At 34.5% G+C, this 26,341-nt stretch overlaps 1 protein-coding gene across 1 annotated transcript in view; it reads left to right on the top strand.

Moving 5' to 3' along the window:
* Positions 1-26,341, top strand: part of LRBA (LPS responsive beige-like anchor protein) — a 620,537-nt gene that overhangs the window by 471,365 nt on the left and 122,831 nt on the right. Inside the window, 3 exon segments of the mRNA XM_032464781.1 lie at positions 912-1,052; positions 2,068-2,187; positions 16,915-17,067. Of these exon segments, the coding sequence (XP_032320672.1) occupies positions 912-1,052; positions 2,068-2,187; positions 16,915-17,067 (414 nt within the window).

Raw genomic sequence — 26,341 nt, 5'->3', positions numbered from 1 at the left:
GGGAGTCTGTATTCCCCGAATAACAACAGCAGCAGCAACAATAGTGATACCAGCTAACATTTACTAAGCTCTTATCTTATGTCAGCGTTCTGCAGCTTGTAGGTTATGATTTTACTCAAACTTAGCACAATGCTAAAAGATAACCTTAAGATTAATAGTGTTCATTGAATCAGGCATGGTTGGTTCTTCCATGTACTTACTCATTTTATTTCCCAAAACAACCTTCTGACTCGGTACTGTTATGACTCAGGGAGCCCAGGCGCTTCACAGTTTGCTGTATCGCTTTGGGGGCCTCTGCTGTAATGTATTGTTTGGCGCTATAAGCTCGTAATCTATCTGGTATTCTTTTTATATTACACATTTTTTTTTTTTTTTACATTTCATGCAGGCATGTTTTTATCCTCTAAATTCTTTGGATTTACTGATACTGATAGAAATTTCTAGATTTACATATAATCCCTTTGTCGCACAGTCTCCTCCTTGTACTCCTCCTCCCGCCCCCTGTTCCATCCTCTTCTCAGAATCTATTGTAAGTTATTCTTCTAGCATCAAGATTCTATTTCTGGTGGTTGCTTCTAATGAACTAAAAAGATTTTATGGGTGCTTTCCAGAATATCCTATAGCTGATATTCACTTCATGTAATTGTCTTTATGAAAATGCTTGTTATGGCCTGATAAAAGACCTTTATTCAATAGAAACTAGACTTCCTGAGAAATGACAGATTTCTCCATTCACTTATATGTGTATATTTAATGTGCATAGAAAAATAAATTTGTTTTTCCATCTACTAACTGTAACACGGTTTTAATTCACTTTCACTCTTGCTAATAGGATAACATTTGAAGAGAGAAAGAGATAAACGATGGTTACATATATATGTTCTTTTCTTTTTTCCCCTCCTCATTGGCAGCCAATAGGAGCTTTGAATCCAAAAAGAGCAGCATTCTTTGCAGAGCGTTATGAATCCTGGGAAGATGATCAAGTTCCAAAGTTCCACTATGGTACTCATTACTCAACTGCAAGTTTTGTTCTTGCATGGCTGCTAAGAATAGTAAGTTCAATTTGAATAATAATCCATGAATAAGTAAATCCAATGTTATGGAGAATATGCATTGATTAAAAATCATCAGCATCTTTTTTGAAGGGTGAAATATTTTTCAGTGATTGAGGTTCTAATTATAAATATTTCTTTATCCCATTTAGTATGTATTTTGTAACATGTTTCTCTAGAATAGCCATAAAAATGTTCCACATGGAATTGTGGGAATTTTTTTCTTCAATTGGACTCTTCAAATGGTTGATTCTAAATAGTAACATATATTATTTTCAAATGTAGTCTATTAAAATAAGAACTACGTAAGATTCCGTTAATGCAAACATATAGTCATATATTTTGGAAACCAGCTGCCCCAAATGAAGTAAGGTATGTTTGTAGGTGACACCAAGATTGCCTTGTATTGATAACATATTGGTTAAACAAGAAATGTTTCTGTAAAATTGAGAGGTGATTCATCTACTAGAAAGTAATTTCTTTGGGAAAGCATTAGCAGCACATCATTAATTACAGCTTGTTAGAAGGGTCCAGGCAGACATAAATCCTAGAAGTAATTTATAGTGCTTAGCTAATTTCAAGCAATTATCTACTAATATGTGTTTAAGTGTTCTTTAACTAAGAGGAGGCTTTTAAATCTTCCAAACATTTTTCTTTTCTTAATCATAAATTAAATATTGAGCCGTAACAATAGGAAAGTTACATGTTGGACTGTTTCCCTGTACTATGAAGAAATGCTGTCCAATTTATGTCTGAATGTTATTAATAAATTGTTCTTGGAAAGGGAGAGAGTCTGAAAAATGTTGTAGATACCAAATTTTGGAAATATTTCTTCTGAAACAAAAATAATTTAAGAACATTAATGTAATAATTTAGGTATCATTCCCAATCTATGTCTAGAATGTAATGCAGGCTGATGCCTATTAGTCATTAAAGTATTTAGATACGAAGGTTTTTTAAACCACATTTTTATGCATGAGAGAACGTATGATTTTTTTAATTGCTTATTTTTTAGGAACCCTTCACAACTTATTTCCTAAATTTGCAAGGAGGGAAATTTGACCACGCAGATCGAACTTTTTCATCAATTTCTAGAGCGTGGCGAAACAGTCAGCGTGATACATCTGATATTAAGGTACAAACTGTTCCATTTTACAGTTGTTATTGCCAGTGTATTTCTTCTTGAATCAACGTTAACAATTTCCCTTTTGCAAAACATCCCTATTTACTAAAGATAAGCCTCAAAGCATGAGGCCTTAATTAAATGACCAAGAACCACTATACAGTATTTCTCTTTCTTTCTCTCTCTCTTCTGTGTCTGTCTCTGTACGTCTGTCTGTCTTCTCTCTCTCTCCTCTCCCTGCCTTCTCTCTCTCTCCAGTTGCAGAACGGTTGTTTTCCCTCCTTGAAATCTTTTTTTTAAAGCAAAAATATAGTAGTATGAATGTAAGGCATTGTGCTCAATGGAATTTCAAACTCAATGAATAAAATTAATATAGGCAAAAATAATGAGAGAACAATTTCAGACTTTCAACTTAATTTAACATTTCTTTTTTTTGAGGTACAGTCAGGTTTACAATGTTGTGTCAATTTCTGGTGTACAGCACAATGCTTCAGTCATCCATGAATATACATACATTCGTTTTCATGTTCTTTTTCACTATAAGCTACTACAAGATATTGAATATAGTTCCCTGTGCTATACAGTATAAACTTGTTTATCCACTTTATATATATTAGTCAGTATCTACAAATCTCAAACTCCCAGTTTATCCCTTCCCACCCTCTTCCCCCTGGTAACCATAAGTTTGTTTTCTGTCTGTGAGTCTGTTGCTGTTTTGTAAATAAGTTAATTTGTGTTTTTTTTAGATACCACATGTAAGTGATATCATATGGTATTTGTCTTTCTCTTTCTGGCTTACTTCACTTAGAATGCCCATGTCTCTATTCTTAAGACAATCATCTTTTACCTGTTGCTGGTTCTAATTGAATATCTGTCTCTGCTTGGTATAGAATTGCGTTACTATTTCGTGATGTATGTAAGTCAAATCATTATGTTGTATACCCTAAACTTATACAGTGCTCTTTGTCCATTATATCTCAATAAGACTGGAAGAAAAAAGAAAAAATTGCATTACTATTGAGAAATGAGTTCTCTATTTGTGTGTTCAGTACTGTAAAGTTCAAAAACTTTGCACAGTAGCTAGTATAATCGTTACTAAACTTTTACTTCCACCCTCAGAAGTACAGTTTACACGCTGTTGTGTATAACAAGATATGCCTGTGATTGTGAAGTTCCTTATGGTCTCATAAAGAAATATGACCTATTAAATCAACTATGCTTCAATAAAAAAGAAATATGACTTGTAAATAATTATACTATAAGGGAGAAAATGATAAGTACCATATGAGAAATATTAGGGCTCAAAAAAGGGAAAGCTACATTACTAATGTTTATGTTATTATACAATACTTTTCAAAAACTTGATATAGTGATATTTGTATGTTACTTTTAGGGTTTATACTTTACAGTCTATTAAAAAAAGCTTATTTCTATGAAATAAAAGTTAAAATATGAATTGTTTTTATTTCAGAGAAGAAAGATGTTACTAGATTTTAGCAAAATGGTCTTTTATTTTTAGCATGATTTACCATTTAAAAATTGGGGGGATCATTTTTATTTCCATGCATCATTGGTGGTTCCATTTCAGATATGACCCTCAGTGATGCTTTTTATTCTGTCTGGATAAACACTTCAGAAGTGCTGATCAGTTCTCCAAGTACGCTTACCATACTGTTCAATAGAAATGTAAATGTAAACCATAATTCTGAGCCACATGGGTAATGTTCACTTTCCTTGTAGTCACATTTTTAAAACTCAAAAGGACCATGTGAAATTTATTTTAAGAATATATTTAACCTGATGTATCCAAAATATTTCTGTTTCAACACGTAGTCAATATAAAATTATTCATTAGAGATTTTATGTTTTTCTTGCACTAAGTCTTTGAGATCTGGTGTGTATTTTATATTTTATCACACATCTCATCTCAAACTAGCCACATTTCAAGTGTTTACTAGCCACTTTTGGCTAATGGCTTCTGTACTGGGCAGTGCAGACTGAGGGCATTGTTTTGGCATCAAAGGATAGCTTTCTGCTTATGGAGAGGAAAATGCCTTCATCCCCTCTGAGCAGCGGTGTTCCTGATGTTGCACTGCATCTAAATACGAACTGACAGGTAGTAGCAATAGTAGGTAGTCTTGAGGACTGAAATAGAACATGTTAAAATTGGGTTGGAGAATCATCACTGTGATAAATAATAGTTTAAAATTCCCCAGCAGAGTCTGTGTTTAAAGTCTTAAAAAAAAAAAAAAAAGACTTAAGTTTAGAGACTGAGGCGCAAAATAGATTACTGTCTTCAGCCTGAACCATTATAACAGAATTTTGTGGAACAAATCAGACTCATAAAGCTTGAATGAATTTCACAAGGTGATCATATCTAAATATTAGGCAAATATCTAAGCTTTTCTAGGCAATCCATTGTCACTGATTTCCCACCCCTCTTTTGAGGCAGCATACTCATTTCATGTACCCTTAGTGTCAATTAATTTAATCTCATGATTAAGTACAGTCTGATTTGCTGCAGTTTAAACTCTTTCTTCTCTCCTATAGAAATGATTAACAAATCAGGATTGGAGAGTGGAAGGAGTCATAAATGTCACCTAGGTTCATTATTTTTAGAATGGGGGCAGTCGTAAATGGATCTAAAATGGAGATTATTAGAGAACCATACTTCTCTGGAAGCTCAGAATTTAGAACAAAGATGTATTTTAAAGTAATTCGTGCTGAAAGTAAACTCAGAATAAAAAGTTTGGCAGAATCCCAAGATAGCATGTAATTTTTACATTTTTTATTTTAATTGAGTCTCTGCACAGTCAGGCAGTGATTGTGGTACAGCACCAGATGAGACAGAGTGTTGCCTTCAGTGGACTTTTGCACTAGGGGAGATACTGACAGTAAAATCATCCCAGCACTTCCGTCTAATAAAACCTCTGTGGCTCATAGATACAGGATGGAAATGAGAAGAAGGAAGAGAAGAGAGGAGATCCAGGGCCTGTGAGGAGGTGGCTTATGAGCTTTGAGAAGAAGGGTGGACTTTATCCTGGGGCACTAGGGAGACATTGGAAAAGTCGAAGCAGAGGAGATTTTGTGGTTTTAAGTGTTCCCTGTGGTTGGTGTTTGAATACGTTTTACACTGCGAGCGAGACTGGAAGCAATCAGTAAGCTGTTCAGGTAAATAAATAGGTGAGAGACGGTGGAGGCTTAGAGTTGGTAGGGGCACTAGTACTAGAGAAATGTGGATGAGTTTAAGACATATTTAGAAGGTAAGCACTGTTAGGATTTGGTGATCAGTTTGTCTTATAAGGTGAAAGAGAAATTACTTTTGACTTGGACATGTATGTACAGAACAAGGAAGAAGAGCGAATTTAGTTGGAGCATAGGGATCTCTGCAGAAAACTTCCTATGACAGGTGAGTTAAAACACCCCCCAAAGCACATTCAGGTAAGCCAGCCAGTATTTATTGATTATTTTATCATATGTAGTATATGGTACAGAGCACTTGGGGTTAAAAGGGTGAAATAAACACAGTTCTTTACACATTTCCAGGTGAGAATGACAGGTATACATAAAACTATTTTTAATACATGTTAGACAGTGACAAGTGCTATAATAAGATATAAACAAAATGAAATTAATTCTGTCTGGAAGAAGTGGGGTTGCAAATACTTCATAGAGTAAGTGATTTTTGAGTTGGAGCTTAAAGGCTGCAAAGGAATTTAAACCTTTCTGATCTACTTCTCTAGCATGTCCGTTTCTCCTGCTGACTCCTTCCTCATCATCTCTATTTGAATATATGAAACATATCTCAAGTTGAACATGTTCAAACCTAAATTCCTGATCTTTGTTCCTTCAAAGCTGCTCTTTTCCCAGTCTTCTCCTTCGTAGTAAAGGGTTTCCCTGTTGAGGGTAAAAGCTTAAGTCCTTACAGTGCAAGACCCCACAGCGACGACCCCTCCCCTCCAAAATCCCATTACCTCTTGACCTCTTGTACTGTTTGCCTCCTTGCTCACTCTGTTCTGGATAAACAGGACCACCTTGGTGTTCCTCATATATTCCAGATACCTTCCCACCTCAGGGCCTTTCCTTTTCCCTGAGAAATTCCTACAGACACCCTTATGGATCCATTCCGTTGCCCATTTCAAGTCTTTGTTCAGATGTCACCTTCTTAGTAAGACCTTCTCTATCCTCTCTCTTTAAAGTTACATCCCTCACCTCATGATTTTAACTCACTCCTCAATTTCATTTTTCTTCACGTCACTCATCATCTGACATACACGTCTTTATTCATTTGTTTATTATTGATGTCTTATCCTGGGGAACATTAGCTCCATAAGAGCATGAATTTGGGACTGTTTTCTTCATTGATTTATCCCTAGAGCTTAAAACAGGGTGTGGAATGTGGTAGGCATTAAATTAAATGTTTTTTAAATTAATGCTTCGATGAAATATAGAAGAGTATGCCTAGCACTCAAAATGTCATGAGCGAAATTCAGAGAAAATGCTTGGCACATTGGGGAATGCTTCTTGGTCTACTAATTGGTCTTATGTGTTTGGTGTGTAGGAGACATAGGGAAGGAAAGACACTGAAAGGCAATTGTGGTCTCGTATGAAGACCCTCAGTAATAGTCTAAAGATAAACTCTGTCTGCAGTCCTTTCAGTCTCTATCACAGCTACTCAGTTCTATCACTGTAGCATAAAAGTGGCCACAGACAATATGTAGACAAATAAGTGTGCCTGATTTCCAATAAAATTGCATTTACAAAAATGAGTGGCAGGCTTTTGGCCCATGGGTTCTGTCTTCCTGTCTCCCACTCTAGGCAGTGAGGATCCATGTAAGATGTTTTAGCAGGAGTTCCACATATTGATCGACTCTGTTATAAAAAGAAAGAGCTTTGGCAGCAGTATGGAAAGTAGATCCAGGGAATGCGGAAAAGGACTGAGAGCTGGAGGTAGGGAGAAGTGGGAGGAGGCTGTTACAGTTAGTTAAAAGTAAAGATGATAAGAACTAGTTAAAGAGCTAAGGGGATGAATTCAAGGGATGGGTTCAAAGTAATGCTCCAGGATTTGGCACTTGGTTGACTGTAAGGAATAGGAAGGCATAAAGGTGATTCTGTAGTTTGGATGCCTAGATAAATAATGATGCTATGAACTATAATGAACCTGATTTGTAGACCAAACGTCTGAATTTGCTTTTTGACACATTGGTATATTTTCAGAATAACCAAGTTACTATTGCCTACTAGTTGAAAATTCAAACCTAAGCTTCAGAATAGTGTCATAGACATGTAGGGTAAGAAGGAGTATTATCTTGGAGCCTCAAAACAGTTGTCTGGTCTCTTGTTCTCCACTTCCTCAGCGCCCATCATCCCCCAAGCCCACTCAGTCAAGCCTTCTTCACCACCACGTCATCGAAATCAGTCTTGTCACAGTCATTGATGAACAGCTTCTGTGTTGTCAAATGCAGATTTTCCCTTCTCATGGTACTTGATCTGTCAGCATTATTGACACAATTAATTGATCCATTTTTCCAGTAACATATTCTTTACTTGGTTTCTGGAATAAAGAGCCACCCTCTCCTGGCAATCTCCTTACCTTTTTTTTCAGTCTTCTTTACCAGATTCTCTTGTTTTCCAACCCTAAATTATTGGAGTTCCTTTGGCCTTAGTCTTTAGATCTTTTCTGTATCAACACTTGCTCTCTAGGTGAGCACAGCTTACTCCATGGCTCTTCCCTGAGCTGCAGGGCTATATATCTAGCTCCCTTTGAGCTGGGTGTATGTTCATAGTCATTTTAAACTGAAAATGTTCTGTATCAAACTCTATTTCTCCCCTTACCCTCCTCGCCACCCTAAAGAAAAAGTATCAACACCTGCCTTTGCCACCTCAGTGAAAGACAGCACTGTTTAGCCAGTTCGCTCAGGCCTTTAGAAAGCTTGGACTCTGATGCCTCCCTTTCGCACACACACCCCACTGGCCATCTTGTCAACCTTCAGAATCTATTCAGAATCTGACCATTTATCACCACATTCATCACGAGAGTCCTAGCCCAAGTGGCTGTAAGTTCTCACTTCACCTGTTCCCCCTGGGCTGTTTTCTCCATGCAGCAGAAAGATATTATAAAGCAGGTCATATCCCTGAGCTCAGACCCAGCCAGTGACTACTCATCTAACTCAGAACAGAATGCGGGTTTATACTGCAGCCCTGGAAGCCCTTCATTGTCTGGTTGCCTCTGACTCCCCAGCTCTCTTACTCTGCTTCAGCCTCACTTACCTTTGCTGTGGTTCCTCTTCAAAAGTGCCAAGCCCACCCTTCTTTTGGTGGTTTTCTATATAATGTTCTTTATGCCTGACTCAGTCTCCCCCAGATGTTTGCTTCACTTATTCCATTTTTTTCATTCAAGTCTCTGCCCAAAATGGTCACCTCCTCAGAGTGGACTTCCTGGGTATCCTCTCAAAAGTAGCATCACCCAACCCCCATCCCTCTCTATCCCTTTATTTTCTTTTATTTTTTAACATAATACTTGCCAGTATTTGACATGATACATATATTAATTTACTTATTTTACGTCTCCACCGCTAGAGCTCTGTGAAGGTGAGGACTTTCTGTTTTGCTCACTTTGTAACCTCAGCGTTCAGAACAGTGCCTTGCATTTAGTTAGAACTCAGTAAATACTGATTGGTTGAATGAATGCATAGATTTAAAGATGTCAGGAAAAGAGGAGTCAGTGAAAGAGCCTGGGAAAAACAGAAAGGTCATTTGAGGAGAAAGAGGAGAGTGTATGGCCATCCCAGCCAGAAGGGCACAGCAAAACCCAACAGGTGTGTTCTCCACATGAGATGGGGCTACTAACATCTCATCTTATGTGGAATGAGCTTATCTCTCCACAAGAGCTCACAGCTGAATGTCACCTACTGACCACAAGTTGTTAATGCTTTAATCTTCTACATTTTTATAGTTAAGACACATTAAGATCTTACTTATACAGCTTTACAAAAGAAGTCCATAGGGACATCCTGTCATTGGTCATATTTTGGATATTCAGTTTAAAAACCTTTTATAGTTTATTATGTATTATTAGATTGTGAAATGTGTATTAAGTTATAAAAATCAGTAGGGCCGATACAGTGTATTCCATATTTACAATTAAGTAAATCGAGTGCAGTTAAATCCTAGGGATTACTAAATAAGGTTTCTAAAATAAATGACTATCAGTAATATTACAAGAATGAGTTTTAGCTTTAAAAATTAACCCTTAAAGGTACTGAGTGTACACGTCTGTTAAAAATAATAATACAAAATAGAGATGATCATAGAATAGTTTTATTTGTGTCTTGCGAGATTTGTAAAACATGAGACCTTTGACTTGCCCTCTGCCACTTCAGAAATCCCAGGGGTCTGTAACCAGAAGATAAGTTGGGATCCTTTTTCCTCTATCAGCATGCTTCCTAGCACAATACAGTCGTGGATGCTGATAGCATCAGCATTAGGGCCATTTGTAAGAAACTGTTTAGCTACAGTTAATAGAACGTAATTGCTGGAAATTTATTTCTGGATGCATTTGTTTAAAAAAGGCTTAAGATAGGTTTTTTTTCTTCATTTATTCTTCCTATTTCAAACAAAATTTTAAATAATTCAGGATTTGTAAAATGCTGTAAAAAGAAAGTACAATTAAAATTTTACCCTTTTCTGTACATCCTTTGCAAATTTCTGGCATGTGTACTCAGTCCCTTCCTTCCTTCTTCCCTCCCTCCCTCACACCCTCCTTGCCTATGTCCCTCCCTCCCCCTTCTCCTCTCACTTACCTTCTCTTCATTCTCCCCCTTTCTTTCTCTGTCTTCCTCTCCCTCTCTCTCTCATTTTTTTGCCAGTCCTTCTTTCCCAGTCTCTCTCTCTCTTTCACATCCACATTACAGTGAACTCAAGCTGTCTCACCTCTTAACGGTGTAAAACACACTCTAGCTGAACCACATATGTGTTTATCCTTGTTTTTGTACATAACTTATACGTGACTTACAGATTTGTTAATTTAACCACATCTCTTTAACCTTTTTCTTCTTCATACATTAGTAGGTTAAATGATGTATTCCTTTGCTAATTTTTTTTTTAGCATTGAACTTCGTACTCGTAAGTCTACAATGAACCATTTTTTTGTTGTTCTTTAAGAAAAATCACTTGAAACACTGAATATTTTTCTTCTTATGTTATTTATATACCGGGAAAGAAGTTTTTCTAAGTCACTTAGAAAATGTTCCTATTTTCCTGAATTATAAAAATGTACACACACCAGCTGTGACTTATTTTATCACTGGTGATCTTAGGATATTTTTGTTTAGTTGACAAATGTAGGCTGTTCATTAATATATTGATAGACCCTGATATTAATTGTTCTCCCCTATACTCATAGCAAAATGTGTGTATTTTACAACTTGTTCCAGAAAGGACTTCAGGTGGGTATTTATTTACATCTTCTCTTCTGACAGTCACAGCTTACCTGTTATTTCCATTAGTAATGTCCATTATCTCTTCCCAAATTACAATTTCTTAAAGATAGGGTTCTAGAACAGCAAAAGGCTCAGTGAAAATGTCCGGTCTAAATATAAAAGGAAAAAAAATGTTGAAAGCAGGAGAGAGCTATAAAATATTGAGAGTACGCCTCGTAAAGTGAGGCATGTTAAGCTGTACTGTCATTGCTAATAAAAATAAACAAATTTGTTTTAACTGTGATAGTTATTTAGTAGGAATTATTGAGTCTCAAATATTTTTGTGAACATACTTATTTTTACAAGTAAATTTTGTTAAAATGCCCTTAGGATTATGTTAAATGAATAGTTATAGCCAATGAATGACCTTTTGGCTTTAAAAATCAGGCAAGTTGGAGGGGAGGGTATAGCTAAAGTGATAGAGCACATGCTTAATATGCATGAGGTCCTGGGTTCAATCCCCAGTTCTCCTTCTAGAAAGAAAGAAAGAAACGTGATTCGCCACCCTCTCCCCCAAAAAGAATCAGACAAGTTGAGTCTCTAATTCGAGGGGCCACATTAATGATAATACCAATAATAGTAATAATAATAAGATCTTGTGTTCGTATTGAATTCTGTATTATCTCATATTAGCCTTACAACAACCCTATGTTTTAGAAATGGCAATTGAAGTGAGTAGGGGTCAAAAAAATTAAATTAACCAGTGAGTTGAATAGATAAGACTCAAACCCAGTTATTGATTCCACTATATTAGATTGAGATAGATTATTTACTGTCTGTTGGTTTGTAATCTGTGATTTTTCTTTATTTTTAATTTGAAATGAAACTTTAATATCTAAAACCACACAATATTAATTGTATCTGTCTGGAAAGATTATCAGTTATTTTTTTCTTCTCCAATTTAAAAATTGCTATTAATGTTTCTTTTACTAAAGTAAAAAATAGTATTGTATCTACTGAATAAGGACAAACTAAATTTAAACATCCATTTGAAAACATTCAGATATGCAGTCCATTTAAAATGACTTAAAGGTTCAATTCAACTCTGATCAGTTTTTTAAGTTTTTCTCATTTGTGGGCTAACACAATAAATCCTTGAAAGTTAATATGTGTCAGAACATGTACTTTTAAAAATAATATGTTGTTCATCAATTTTTTTTCTTCACTAAGAAAGCTTACTTTGAATTTTTTCTTCATAAAATATATAATTTTTCCAATGTAAAAAACTACAATTTTTCTTTTTCTTTTTTTACCATCAATGTCCCCAAGCAGTATACATTAAATTAGTTACCTTGTTATCATGCTTATATTTGACTTGTCAGGATTTCATATTTTAGTAAGAATAAAATAGTGAGGGGAGAGTATAGCTCAAGTGGTAGAGCACATGCTTAGCATGCACAAGGTGCTGGGTTCAATCCCCAGTACTTCTATTAAAAATAAATCTAATTACCTCCCCACCCCATCAAAAAATAAATAAATAAATAATATAATACAATAATAAATAAATACATTTTTTAAAAAAAGAATAAAATAAAAACTTATCACTGAAGTAGCATCTTTATATTGATTTCAGTTTTGATTATCTTTTTGCTTTGGACTGGTAGATTACTATTTGTCACGGCTGTCCAGGTATTATGGAAGTGAAGGTTTTAGTTCTGTAGGTAGAACTGGTGACTGTTAGGAGAGTCACACAGCCTCACTGCTGAGCACATTCGTATCAGTGAGGATCATACTTTAATAAAGAAAACTAAAGCATATGTGTGGTCACAACCAATCCTTGTCATTATGCCTTGAAAGCCCTGAGATTTGTGATCAAAGCAATCAGCTTATCCTGAACTGTGGTATAACCTCTGGTTGAACCTTTCACATTTTTATTTTAGGAGATTATACACTATATTTTGACCATGTTACCTGCCTCTAAGACCCATCTGCCTAATTAAGTGATACAGGTTAAAATTATTGTCAGCAAGTCCAAAGAAAATGTGAATTGTAAATATCTGTCTTCTGTCAGTGCTGTTTTCTTATCATTTTCCGCTGATGGAATTGCTGAACATGTTTTTTATCCAGAGCTGAATGTTCTGTTCTAATGAATATAAAACATACTTCACTTTGTAAACGGACATTGGAAGTATTAGAAAGACATAATCTTTGATTCTATTACTAAATTTCATCTGTCCAAGGAAATAATTTTAAGCTGTAATATTGGCATTATATCAAAGCATGAGTTTTAGAAAGATGCTTTTAAGATTAAAATGGAATTCTACTGTATAATTTGAATGTCACTATCATGCATAGTAAAATTCAGGTAGTATATGTACTTATGTATTTGGTTACACGTTGGTGGACCTCAGTTGAGTTCAGCATATTTATTTTGTATTAAGAGGGTATTCAACTCCCATCAACTGATTTATTTATGCAGATTTCCTTCAAGAGGTTATAATATTTTTAAGTATATATACTCATTCCTTTACTTAATTGTGCTTATTTGATAATGTCCTGTATACTATTAGATTTTTCATAATCTTTTTCTTCAGTACTGATTTCTTGGAAACATTTGTCCTATTTTAAATTATCTCCTACTCCATCCATATAGTTCTCTCTAAACCAACTGTACATATAATAAACTCCTAACCACCAACTCAAGTGTATAAGAAAAATGTCCTGGTTTGAATTCAAATCTTCTTCATATTAGGCTAGTGGGAAATTCTTTCACAGTCATTAGATGGGTAGTACAGGGACCTCCTTTTCCCAGGGCTTGAATGAGATCCAGGCTCATGCGGTACCTAGATAATTGGCTCTCACGTTTTCAGTTTATCTGTAATATCCTCATTGTCTAAGACACATGGTCTTTTGGAAGCCAACAGCACTGCTGGCTATCCAAACTTGAGTTAAGATATATTTTCTGATGCCAAAGGCCCTGGTGCCAAGGGACTGGCTTCCCTAAGTACACCATCATGAAGCTATCATGTAGAGGTGGGCAGGTTGTTCTCTATGTGGGGGGAGGGTGCTTGACTGGAGGAAAGATAGAGCTGTTCTACACTTACCACGCTGAGTTCTCTTGGGGCCGAATTAGCCCAGAAGGATTGCTTTTCTCTAATTCCTACAGAGGCCCTTAGGTGGGCAAGCAGTGACCCTGATTACCATTTGCAGTAAGCACGCCATCCCCTCACCTTCCCCTCAGGCTGAAAAAAAGGTGGTTACAGATTTTGAGAAACTTGGTTCCCTAATTTTGGGGGAAAATCTTCTCTCTTTTCTTTGGTTTCTGTCTTTTTAAAAATACTAACCTTTGACGCTGCTTTTCCTGGACATTTTACATAATCTCCCGTGTGTTTACACTTTCACAAAAGACAGAAAAAGAGGATGTCTTCAACAGGTTTCTGCTCTGGGCCCTGCAAATGTTCTGGAAATGCCTGACTACTCCCTTGAAATTGGAGGGGTACAGGGTGAGAGGCAGAAAATAAAGAGAGCAAAACACAAAATTCTTATCTCAGTAAATTTCTAGTGAAATATTAAGCTTAAATTTTAATTAATAAACTTTAAAATTTTAATTTTGAAATATTTGTATAATGTCCATTGTACAGAATTTACAGGATATCTATTTTTAGTAGGAAATTACAAATAAAATCTATGGGAATTATGGAAATTGATGAGTTTATTACCTCCCTTCCAGCATGATGGAAATTATTTAACTGAAAGTTTAACATAGTCTAGTAAGACTTAAAAGTTTTAAATTGCTTCCTTTGTACCTCTTGTTAAAAATTTCTTATATTATTTATGTGTAATTTTACTCCATTTAATTTCAAGTTGGATTAACTAAATTTATATTTAAGTTGAGCTATTAATATTAAAGTAACAGAATAAATTCATAGTAAATTCAACTGTTTAAATAAAGTAGGCCAGGAACAAAACATATTTCTGTTAATTTAGTTTAGAACTTATAAAAAAAACAATGAAGAAGATTTCCATTTTGAGCAGATATATTTTGGTCAATTTATTTAGCTGAATAAAATGACAGATGTAGAAGATAACAGAAAAATGTACAAAATCATAAGAACTTTGGGGCTGTATAAGGAGGACTGAAGACTTTATTTTTTATGAAAATTGCCATGAAATTCACTTGTTCCATTTCTGCTTTCTAGACGTGGCCTCAAGAAATAGTATTTTAAAAATATTTTTATTAGGTAATATGTATCTCTGATTTATAATACAAATGACTGATCGCCCAAATTTTAAAACTTGGGACAAGCCTAGCATCTAAAATTCAGCCATTATAATTGTTTTGACTCTTAGGGGAATTGCCACATAGATGTGTAGTGAGTACAACAGGCAAAAATAAACGGCAACATCCTGTAATTGTCGGAGCACTATGGTGATATTATTTGAAATTCACATAATTTGAAGAATAAGTATTTAATTAAACTAAAATGCTGCTTTTGATTTTAAATATAGAAGGAAGGCATGGAAATAATGTGAAGTGAAAATAAGACATTTTGAGAAATTTGTTCAAAGTTGGAATTTATGGAATGCATACTGGAAAGTAAATTAGTAATAGTTAAAAAGTGATTTTTCTTCCTATATGGGTAAATAATAATTACAGCATATTTTTAAAATTCTTCCTTTTGATTAATTTTATTAAGTAGTAAATACTACATATGTAATCAGTTGTTTACTTATCATGAAAGAATGATAAGTTTTTGTTTACTTCTTAAAAAATTGCTTAAAATATATTTTAAATACTTACATTTAAAATGTTCAGCGCTGTGTGAGTGGAACCTATGCTTATTTGATGATTAAGGACACAGGCTTTAGAGTTAGACAAATCTTGATTTAAGTTCTAAATTTCTCATATATCAGCTGTGTAACCTTGGGCAAATGACTAACTTTGTTGAGCCTTAGTTGATTTTTAAAATGGAGATGATACCTCACCTTGTAAAGTTGTGAAGCTTAAACGTGGTAGGGTTTATTAAGAGTTTTTTTTAGTACTTGACTCATCTCATGCAGCAAATGTTAGCTCTAACAAATTGGTTAGAGCTTTTTGTTGTGTAAAATAACACGTGCCTTTCCCTTTTTTGTCAATTAGACTTATATGCATCCTTTTGGGAGATGAGAATCTTAAAAATGTTTGTATGATCACTGTGTCATTTCATTTATGGTTAAACTGTTAACAAGTTTCTACCTTTTTTAAAAAAAATTGTTTTTTGTTCAGTTTAAATGTTTTTCAAGTCAGCGATCAGGTGGTTGTCAGGCATTTGGAGGACAAGCTTATGTCTACCCTGCTTAGTTAATTACTGTGATTGTAAACAAAGGATGTACGATTCAAAGTCAAGCAACATTTCACATGGATGATGGAGGTGATAATAGCTTAATTCCTGCTGAATTTTTTTTCTTTGCTCTAGCGAGTTCATACTGACCTTGTCCAAAGTCTGATGACCTCCCTATTTTACTCAACCGTTTGGAAAGCCGGGCCTGCCATAGCTGGCCCTGAGGGGGTATCTGAAAGACCACTGAGTCACTGACCCATGTCAAGACTGGATTTCAGGTCTGATCTTCAGGACCCCTGAAATCGTTATACATGGGGCTTATTGTACACAGAAACCTAACTGGCTTGCATTTTTCTGCTTATTAAGTGTCCTGTTAAAGTGTATTTTAAATGTCCTTATTAAAGTCGTATTTAATTTACTCAGTTTCTCATGTAGGTCATTTTCTAAACTAATTATAAATTTTGATCTTTTATCTGAGTTAATACCTTAAAACTAAACTTGAATATTTTGGAACATGAGCAAAATACATTGTTAAACCTTGGCTAAATGTAAAGAGTATCTGCCTGGTTCATGATGACACCAAGGCATTTTAATGTTTTTAAAGATTTTGGTATTTTCTAGCAAAAATTCCATATACCTAAAAAAAAAAAAAAAAACAAACCTAGCTTAGATGATTGTTATTATTACATCACGTTATCTCTGTATCTTGTCAATCCTCAAATATTACTCAGATGTTGGCATTTAAGAGTCTTGAGTTGATGAGACTTGTCCTAAAGAAAAGCATGTAACCAATCAGTAAGATGTTATTTCAGTTTGGTTGAATAGGCTCTGTCTACCTCAATGTCTACTTTGTGATAAGGCTATGATGTGAAAAGAGAAAAAAAATTCCAGTGTTTGTTCTGTTCTTCTGCACTATAGGAAATGATCAAGCCCTTTTATGAATACCTAGTCAGTGTTCTACAATTTATAATATGACATTTTCTTCTATTTCTATATAGGAGTTGATCCCTGAATTTTATTATCTCCCTGAGATGTTTGTCAACTTCAATAATTATAATCTTGGAGTGATGGATGATGGGACAGTGGTGTCTGATGTTGAGCTTCCTCCTTGGGCCAAAACCTCAGAAGAATTTGTTCGCATAAACAGATTGGTAAGATAAGTAACCATCTACTCTGTCTGTCCTGAGCTTTTTCTCAAAGTATCTTTCATGTGTTGGTGTAATCATTAACCCTTGCTCTTCTGGAAAAAACTAGTTGATAGAGATAACTGAAAGTAACCTAACAGTTCATGAATCTCCATGTGTACTTCATAAAATTTTATTGATTTGAAAGGTATCATGCTTTATTTTATTCTTGTGTGCAGAATTTAGGTTACTTTTATATATACACGATGATTCAAATTTATAAGGAAAAGTTATAAGTGAAACTAGAATTCTGTGCTTTTTCCAATATGAGGAAAAGAGCATAATTCTGTTTTCCAGGTTAGAAGGCTATGGCACGTTTTAGTAATAGAAACAAGATTTTCCAATTATATCCCGAATCTATCTTTTGAAGGAAATCTTCATGGAATATTTAGAATACAAAAACCCAAAAACTTAAAAGCCCAGTAATCATTATGCTTACAAACAACTCTTCATAATCCTCTCTAGTGAACTCTTTAATATCCTCTGTTATATGGATTCTGTATTGTTTTATGAATAAGTAATATATCCTTTTCTTTTTAGCTTAATTATCATAAATGCTTGGAATCAGGGAGCTTTATTCTCAGTTTTTAAAAGAAGTATCATTACCCTGAATACTTCATATTAAAAATGAAATTTAAATTGTATTGTTTCTTCACACTTAAACAAGGAAAATTATTTCATTTTAGTTTTCTTGGTCACACTCCTTACCTTTTCTACCTGTAATTACATTTGAGTCCTGTATTCTAGATCTTAATTGCAGTCCATTATTACTGAAATTTCACACTTTATATCAACTGGAAGCAATGCAGGGGGAGTGGAAAGAGCATAGGCTTTGGCATTAGACCAGTTTTCCCAATCCTGGAGAACTCACTTTGCTGGTTTTGGGACCTTAGGCAATTTAACCTTTCTGAGCCTTGGTTTCCTCATTTCTAATTTGAAAATTATGAGTATAAAGTTGTAATCAGGAAAAAAAATATACAAGGAAAAAAAGTTGTAATTAGATATGTAAAATATTCCTAGAATATTCTCTGGTTTACAGTAGGCCTTCAGGAAATAGCACCTAACATTCTATCACGGTCGTAAGATACATGTTGCATTATAGTTTACTTCATGCATTTTTCAAAATTCTCAAGTTACTGTAATTAAAATGAGAGCCCAAGACAAAGCTTAGCTCTGAAAGATACTAAAGGAGATGTCGAGCTTTTAAATGTGACAGTTTTCTATGATTGTGTGATTCCCACACCACCACCCTCAGGGATGAATAGAAGTCAACAGAAGGTACAGTCATTCTGCATTTTTTTTCTTTATTTTTGCTTTCAATGTTTGTCTACCATTTTAAAACACAGTTATTGAGGTATAATTTACATACCATAAAATCCACCTGTTTAAAAGTGCATAATTCAAAGAGTTTCAGTAAATTTATACAGTGGTATAACTATCCCCACAATCAGTGTACAACACTCCAAAAAGTTTCTGTGTACCTGTTTGCTCCCAGTCCTAGTCCCAGGCAACCACTGATTCTGACTCTATAGTTTTGTTTTTTCTAGGAAAATTTTAGAACTGAAATTCTTCAATATGTAGTCTCTTTGTGCCTGGCTCTTTCACTGAGCACAATGTTTTTGAGATTCATCCATTTTGTGCATGTATCAGTAGTTCATTTCTTTGTATTGCTGCATAGTATTCCATGGTGTAGGTGTAGCGCATTTTGTTTATTTACTAGTTTATGGACATTGGCTTTTTTCTCGTTTGAGGCTATTATGAACATCTGCATGTAGGGTGGATATCTGTTTTCATTTCTCTTGGCTAGAATCCTAGGAGTTTAATTGCTGGGTCATATGATAAGAATATGTCTACTGTGCCATTTTGCATTCCCACCAACAATATATGAAGTTCCAGTCTTCCATATCCTTGGAAAGACTTGATGTTGTCAATCTTACTTATGCTAGTTGCTTCAGTAGGTAGTGCATTATGATTTTAATTTGCATTTCCCTAATGACTAATGATGCTGACCACCTTTTTATAGGCTTATTTTCTACTCTTGTATATTCTTTGGTGAACTATCTATTCACATCTTTTGCCTGTTTTTTAATTGGGTTGTTTATCTTTTTATTATTTACTTGTAGGAAGTCTTTCTATATTCCATAGTCTCTTATCCAACATATGTTTTGCAGATATTTTTCTCCTAGTTGGTGGCTTGTCTTTTCATTTTTAAAGTATCCTTTTGAATCACCATGTTTAATAAATGTTTTTACTATCAGCTAGATATAAAAATGATATATAAATAATCATCCCCATTCTTGAGGAATATATCTTTAAGAAAAAAATTTAAATCATGTTCTTTTTATCATTTTATTATTGAAACACTTTTTCTCATATAATTTAACTTTTAAGTCTCAAGGGAACCAACTCTCTGTTAATCGTTACCTTATTTAGTATTATTAAAAATGCAAAGAAATTTGTCACTGTGTTTGCTTTAAAAAGAAGTTTAAGAGGCAGAAACATTTGAATCAGTTATATTTAAAGCTCTTCAACAACATTTTGACAATGAGGAAAATTTAACTGTGTAAATTAAGGTAAGCCACTCTCCGGAGAGTACCTCCCATCTTTACTCTCACTACCCTCGCCTCAGAAGACCCAGGTCTCTTCGAAACAAGTCTCCCAAGGGCACCAAGGAACAGAAGGTGGCAGCTTACCAAACTGCTTTCCAGTAAGATTTCAGTGTTGGCTGCTCATGCTCTAAACTAAGACATGACTATGAAATTTTATACAAAGTAGTATTTTATAATACTAACCACACATTTATTGCAGCGTTATTACGCTGTTAAACATTCTGGTGATTCAATACGAGTTTTACAGATGTCTTCATAGTTGTTAGGCTCTGAATAAGCTTATATTCTTAACAGAACTGATAACAGTTCACTGCAAGTTAAATGCAAACACAGTTTAGAGATGAATATTTACATTTCTGATCATTTAAATTGTAATTAGGAAAATACTTGATTTTACTTAGATTTGTCTTTATGAAAGAATATAAGAACTTATTCATTCATTCATTCAGAAATATGTATTATACACCTGTGATGAACAAAGCTTTCTTATGGTGCAGTTCATATTGATTCATTTTAAAATTTCCTGTTAACTTTCTGTAAGTGACTAAATCAGTGGTATGGTATTTTATGTATCTGTTAGCATGTTATCACATAAGGGTTTGTTTCCCCCTCCTCTTTTTGCTTTACCTCTTCAAATCCACAGATTTTATGCAATGATTGCAGCTCATGAAATGCATACTACTTTGATCTGTGACCTTTTTGTGGTGCTAATCGGGTTCCTGATATCATTATACCTTACTCATTAATCATATTTCCTGCAGCCCGTCAGGCAGCCAGACAGCACAAGTCCCTGTTTTCAGCTCTCTGTTGGCAGGTTTCTGCTTTTCCAGATTATTACAGACGATACTTTGGCTTCTCATAGCCAGAGCCACATCAAGCTGTGTGTTACAATTAAAGTCAGATGGTCCTCAGGTTGAACAGGGATATAGTGTTGCAGCTGTCTCTCTTCCTGGAACAAGCCAGCACCAGGAACAGATGATCTATAGGACAGTGAATAATAACAGATTGTACAGGACTCCATTGGTAGCAGGGGATCCCAGATTTAATTAACGGACATACTCATTTTAAGATACCCAGCACGTCTTTTTTAAGTAGTTCGTTGCCCAAATATTATTTCAAGAGAATAGAATATTTTTAGAAGCATGATTTTAATGGTAGACAATAATGCTACATTTTCTATTTGTGTTAGAGGAGTGTAACTACCACCTTGCCTAAGCATTTTACTCCTCAGAGTTTTCTGTAGGTAGTGAAGATCTGAATATAGGATTGGTAAATTGGCTCAAGTGTTGAATTTATATACAAAAGATAATATCCTGTGTGTTTTAGAAGGAAACCCAAGATAGGACTGATTATTCTTTAAGCTATGTAAATAAAATTTTCTTTGTTCTGAACAGTTGGAATCAAAGTAAAACCAAAGCAGTCTTAACACAGACCAATCTCTGGAATGGAGTTATTTAATATTACCTAGACAAGAAAAAAAAATTATTCCAAATACTGCTTCAGAAATATAAATGAGAAACAGGCCTTCCTACTTTCAAATAATATAAAAATGTATGAGTTCAGACTGCTCATCATTTATCCCATGATATAATGTTGATGTTATGGACCTATATTATACTGCCTCTCAAGTTCTAAGTTGAATAAGAGACAAAACCATACTCTCAGCAGTAACACCATTTATAAAAGTTGGTGAAGTAGAGCATTTTGTTTTAGCTGCAGGATGTATAAGTTATTCAAATTATACTACTAATGAAAAGTAATTTGTTCATTTAACAGGTACTTCTGAGTGCCTAGGTACATACCAGCAACTGTCAGATCAGTGAACCAGACAGACAGTATCTCTACTCTTTGGAGAGGGTACTTCCTTTTTGATAACTTAGGTTGTTGAAATAGAAAGCTTCTCAAGGCTGAGAAGTGGCATGACTTTAATAAAGTAAGGCTTCTATTGATGAATTGCCCTGAGGTTACCAGTTAGAATCACATTGGCTTTTGTGTATTCTCTGTAGCTTCCGTCTTCTCTACTATTTCATAATGGTGACATGAGCCTTCACTTGCTTGAGAAGGTAAAGAAAAATAAAATGAGTGTGTCATCTTCTTTCCAGATGATACATGGACAAATTAAAAGTGATTTTTTTAACGTTATTATCCGAGAGAAAAATTAAAATTTCAGATTTCATTTCACCACCAACCTTGTCTTTCCTATCTGTTGCTAAAATTTAAATCTATTCAGCATAAATGTAGATCTTTTATCTGTAGCTGAACTAGGTCCATCTCCTCTAACTTTTTCCTTTGAATGGAAAATTTACATTTTTCAAGTGATGAAACAAAGACTCTCATGTGCCTAGTGAAACAATGCTAGACGTGTACACAGAGCAAGACCTGTAGCTTGAGTTGGCTGAGTTTGCAATGATACAACAATTAGATTATTGTACTAGCGTATTATGTTTTAAATTACAGTGTTTAGGAACACTGTAAGGTTGAGAAGTTTGAAGTTTGAAAGGGGTTGCACTTTTTTTACCTTTTTTCATTTCCTTGTTTCCATTTTCTGAGGCAATGGCATTTAAAACTCTGTTTCTTAAGAGAGTTAACTAGGCAACATTTTTTTATTTTTTGGAGTAGAAATGCCGGAAGCTAACGTGCTGTTTTCATACTGTTTCTCTTCCAATTGCCTTTTCATTTTCCGTATTGACAATGATATGGCCAAGAATGTAAATAGCCTTGGTGGTATAGTTGGTAATAATTATTCTCAACTATGGACACATCACCTCCCCACCCTTCCACCTTCTCACCCATGCAGTGGTTGGATCTAAATTCCTGGGGAATGGGGGTAGATATGTATGAAGAATTTTAAAACTCTAAAATGATTAGTGTTTGGTTTGTTTTTAGTCCTGATATGTTATTTACTGTGACAATTCTAATTCAGAAAGAACACCTTAATAAGTGGGGGAAAAAAAGATGTACTGTTTTGATAGGTTATTAATTCTCCCCACAGTTACTTATAAATGCAGTATAAAAGCCAATCCAAGTCCCAGTAGATTTGTTTTGTTTTGTTGGAATATGAAAAGCTGCTTGCAAAGGACAAAGGGTCAATTATAGCCACAACCCTTTCTGAGAACAGGAACAGATTTCAGAGGAACTTGCTTTACTGTATATCAAGAATGATTATAAAGCTGTCATAACTAGGGAGAATTAGGAGAAAGAGACTAATCAAAGTGAGCAGAGAACCCAGAAAAAGACCAAGACATATAAAGAAATTTCATCTGTCACAAAGCTGGTATTACTCATCTGTAGGGGAAGGAATGGTGCCAAGATAAATAGTTACTGTGTTGGTTTGCTAGGGCTGCCTTAGCAAAGTACCACAAACTGGGTGGCTTAAGCAACAGAAATGTTTTGACTCACAGTTCTGGAGGCTGGAAGTCTAAAATCAGAGTCCAGCAGGGTTGATTTTTTCTGAGTGTTGTGGATGAAGGATTAGTTCTAGGCCTCTTGTTGGCTTGTGTTTAGCTGTTGTGTCCTCATGTCTCTTCAAGTCATCTTCCCCCTAGCTATATCTTTGTGTCCAAATTTTCCCTTTTTATAAGGACACCAGTTACCTTGGTTTAAGGACCCACTCTACTGCAGTATGACATCATCTTAACATGAATAATTACGTATGTAGTGGCCCTACTTCCAAATAAGGACATTCTGAGTTAAGATTTCAACATATGAAATTTGGGGGATACCGTTCAACCCATAACAGATATTAATACGGAAAAAATAAAGTAGTAACCTTATTGTATATCATAAACAAAAATTAAAATATATTAAAGCTTTAAAAATAAAGTCAAAAGTATAAACATTTAGAAGATAATATAGGAAGATTTCTTTCCAATACTGAAATATGGAAAAGTTTTCCAAATAGGAAACAAAAAGTGAAATATGATATATTTCATTAATTGATTTTTTGATGTTAAACCAACCTTGCATTCCTTGAATATATCAAACTTGGATGATATACATTCTTTTGATTTATACTGTACTTTTTGTTAATGTTTTGTTGAGAAATCATTACTCTTGAGGATTTTTGCATCTATGTTCAAGAGGAATATTGGGGTATAGTTTTCTTGTGATATCTTTGTGTGGTTTTAATATCAGGATGTATATTTTTCTCATAGAATGAAATGAAGCAGTGTTCCTTCCCTCTTCTCTAGTTTCTGAAAGACTTTGTGAGAGATTACTATTATTTCTTCTTTAAATGATTAGTTGGATTCACCACTGAATCCATCATAGCATTTGTTCATGTGTGAGGGAAGATTTTAAATTACCAAATCAATTTTTTTCCTTGAATCAGTTTCAGTAGTTTGTGTATTTCTAGGCGTTTGGTCATTTTATGTAAGTTGTCTAATTTATTGGTATAGAGTTTTTCGTAGTATGCCTTATAATCATTTTAATTTCTCTAAGATCCGGTAGTGCTATTACCTCATTCATCCCTGATATGTGGTAATTTGTATCATTTCTTTTCTTGGTTTGTCAGTTGTGTTGATCTTTTCAAAGAACCGACTTTTCATTTCATTGTTTTTTCTCTACTGTGTTTCTGTTTTTTCTTTCATTTGAATTTTCACTCTAATAATCATTGTTTCTTTTCTTTTGCTTGTTTTACATTTGGTTTGCTCTTTTATAGATTCTTAATTGGGGAAGCTAGTTTTTTAATTAGAGTTTTTTCCTTCTTTTCTAATATTGAAAGTGTGAGGAGAGTGCAGTTTTTTGGGTTTTTTTTTCCCTTCTTTCTTTCTGACAGAGGAAACTATAATAGCTGTGCTTTTAGTTTCTGGCTTCTACATTGTCATTCCACATGCTTTTCCTGCTCATCCCAGTGCCTGCCACCTGCTGTTGTTACACACTGCAGCGTGGGCATACTCTACTCTTGTTTAACCAAACTATATTGTAAAGCTCATAACCTTATCCTTACTACCACCCCCTTAAAAAACAAAATAAGACAAAACCCTGCAAACAGCTCTTCTCAAATCTCCTCTTCCTTGAAACTTTTCAGAAACCCCCCCTGCATAGTACCTTATGGCCTTCCTATAACCCATTCTCAATCTGGTTTTCTTCTCATGTGACTTATAGGTCGTTATTCTCCTTACCCAGTGGACCGTCTATGCTATTTTGCATATAGAAGCCTAGTTTCAGATGTAAACTGTATCCTTAATGGAGGTGTGTTTTAAAACATGTTGTGTGGAAAACATAATCTGCATCAGAATCCCCTGAGGTATAGTTAAGAAATAATGCACATTTATTTTTTCATTCATCGAATGCTTGTTGAATACCTCTTTTGTACTATTCTAGTGGCTCGATGTTGATTAAGGGAAGAGAAGATATAAACCCCCATCCTAACCTCCATACGGTGGAGAAAAGATGGACTTTATAATAAATGGTATGGGCTAGCCATATGAAAAAAAGATAACCTTAGATTTGTTTGTCATACAGGAAACCAAGGATCACATACCTAAATATGAAAAGGTGAGACAAACACAAGAAAACATTAGTGACTTTCTGTATAACCTGAGAGGGGGGAAAAACTTCCCCAACTATGACTGAAAATCCAAAGGTAATAAAAGAAAGAACTGATCACTTTGATTACATAAATACTGATAATTTTCACATTAAAAATGCATCAGAAACAAACTCAGAAGACAATTGACAAACTGAATAAAAATATTTGAGATTTAAAACTAGTGAAGCTCATTTATAGAGAACTCTTAAAAGTCAACAATCTGATAGAAAAATGAGCAACAATTCACAGAAAAATAAATGTCAGTGCCTCTTAAACATGAACAAATACTCAACCTCACTCATAATGGAAGAAATATAAATAGTACTGAAATTCCATCTTCATCTTCCAGATTTGCCACATTCCAAAAATTCACCAACTTGCTCTTCTGATGAGTCTGTGGGAAAAGAGGCATTGGTCCATGTTTCTGATGAGAATGCAAAATGACACACTCCCAGGGAAGTTTGCCGGTCTCTATCAAAATTAACTATTTACCCTTTGATACACTGGCCAAAGTAAGAAATGTCATATTCACAGGTGGAAAATATTTTCTTTAATAGTTGTGACTTTGAAACTATTAAATATTTTATATAACTTAAAAAATAAAATCAAGAAGGGGAAAAAATTCAGTCCCTAAGTGTATCCCTAGTAGGATATGTTTTATAGACAAGAGAACCAGAAGATATCTTAAAATTCTTTTCCTAGTCTTTTATTTAAATATAACTGGTATATTTCTTTTGAAACTAATAGGAGTATATTGTAAATTAAGCAAATGAGGAATTGTGTCAAAGTCATCAAGATCAAGACTTTTAATGTAAGAGGAAAAGAGATTCAAATATAAAATCAGTATAAATCAGAAAATTTTAGAAGCAGCCTAACAATGCCAGCCAGAAACTCTAATTTTTTTCATGTGCCAATTGCTGGTAAATATTTTAGTTATTAACTTGCAGTAAGCAGACTTGCAAGTTATACATACAAAGCAACATTATTTGTCATGAAGAATTTAACTATCAGGGAAACCAGAATGTTTCTTCTTTCTGGCCAAGCAGTTTCTCACCCAAAACTGTACAGGAATCCAAATATAAGCAAAAACTCATTGTGT

The sequence above is a fragment of the Camelus ferus genome, chromosome 2 (assembly GCF_009834535.1).
Source record: "Camelus ferus isolate YT-003-E chromosome 2, BCGSAC_Cfer_1.0, whole genome shotgun sequence".
Lineage (NCBI taxonomy): Eukaryota > Metazoa > Chordata > Mammalia > Artiodactyla > Camelidae > Camelus > Camelus ferus.
This window is presented reverse-complemented; position numbering and strand designations above follow the sequence as displayed.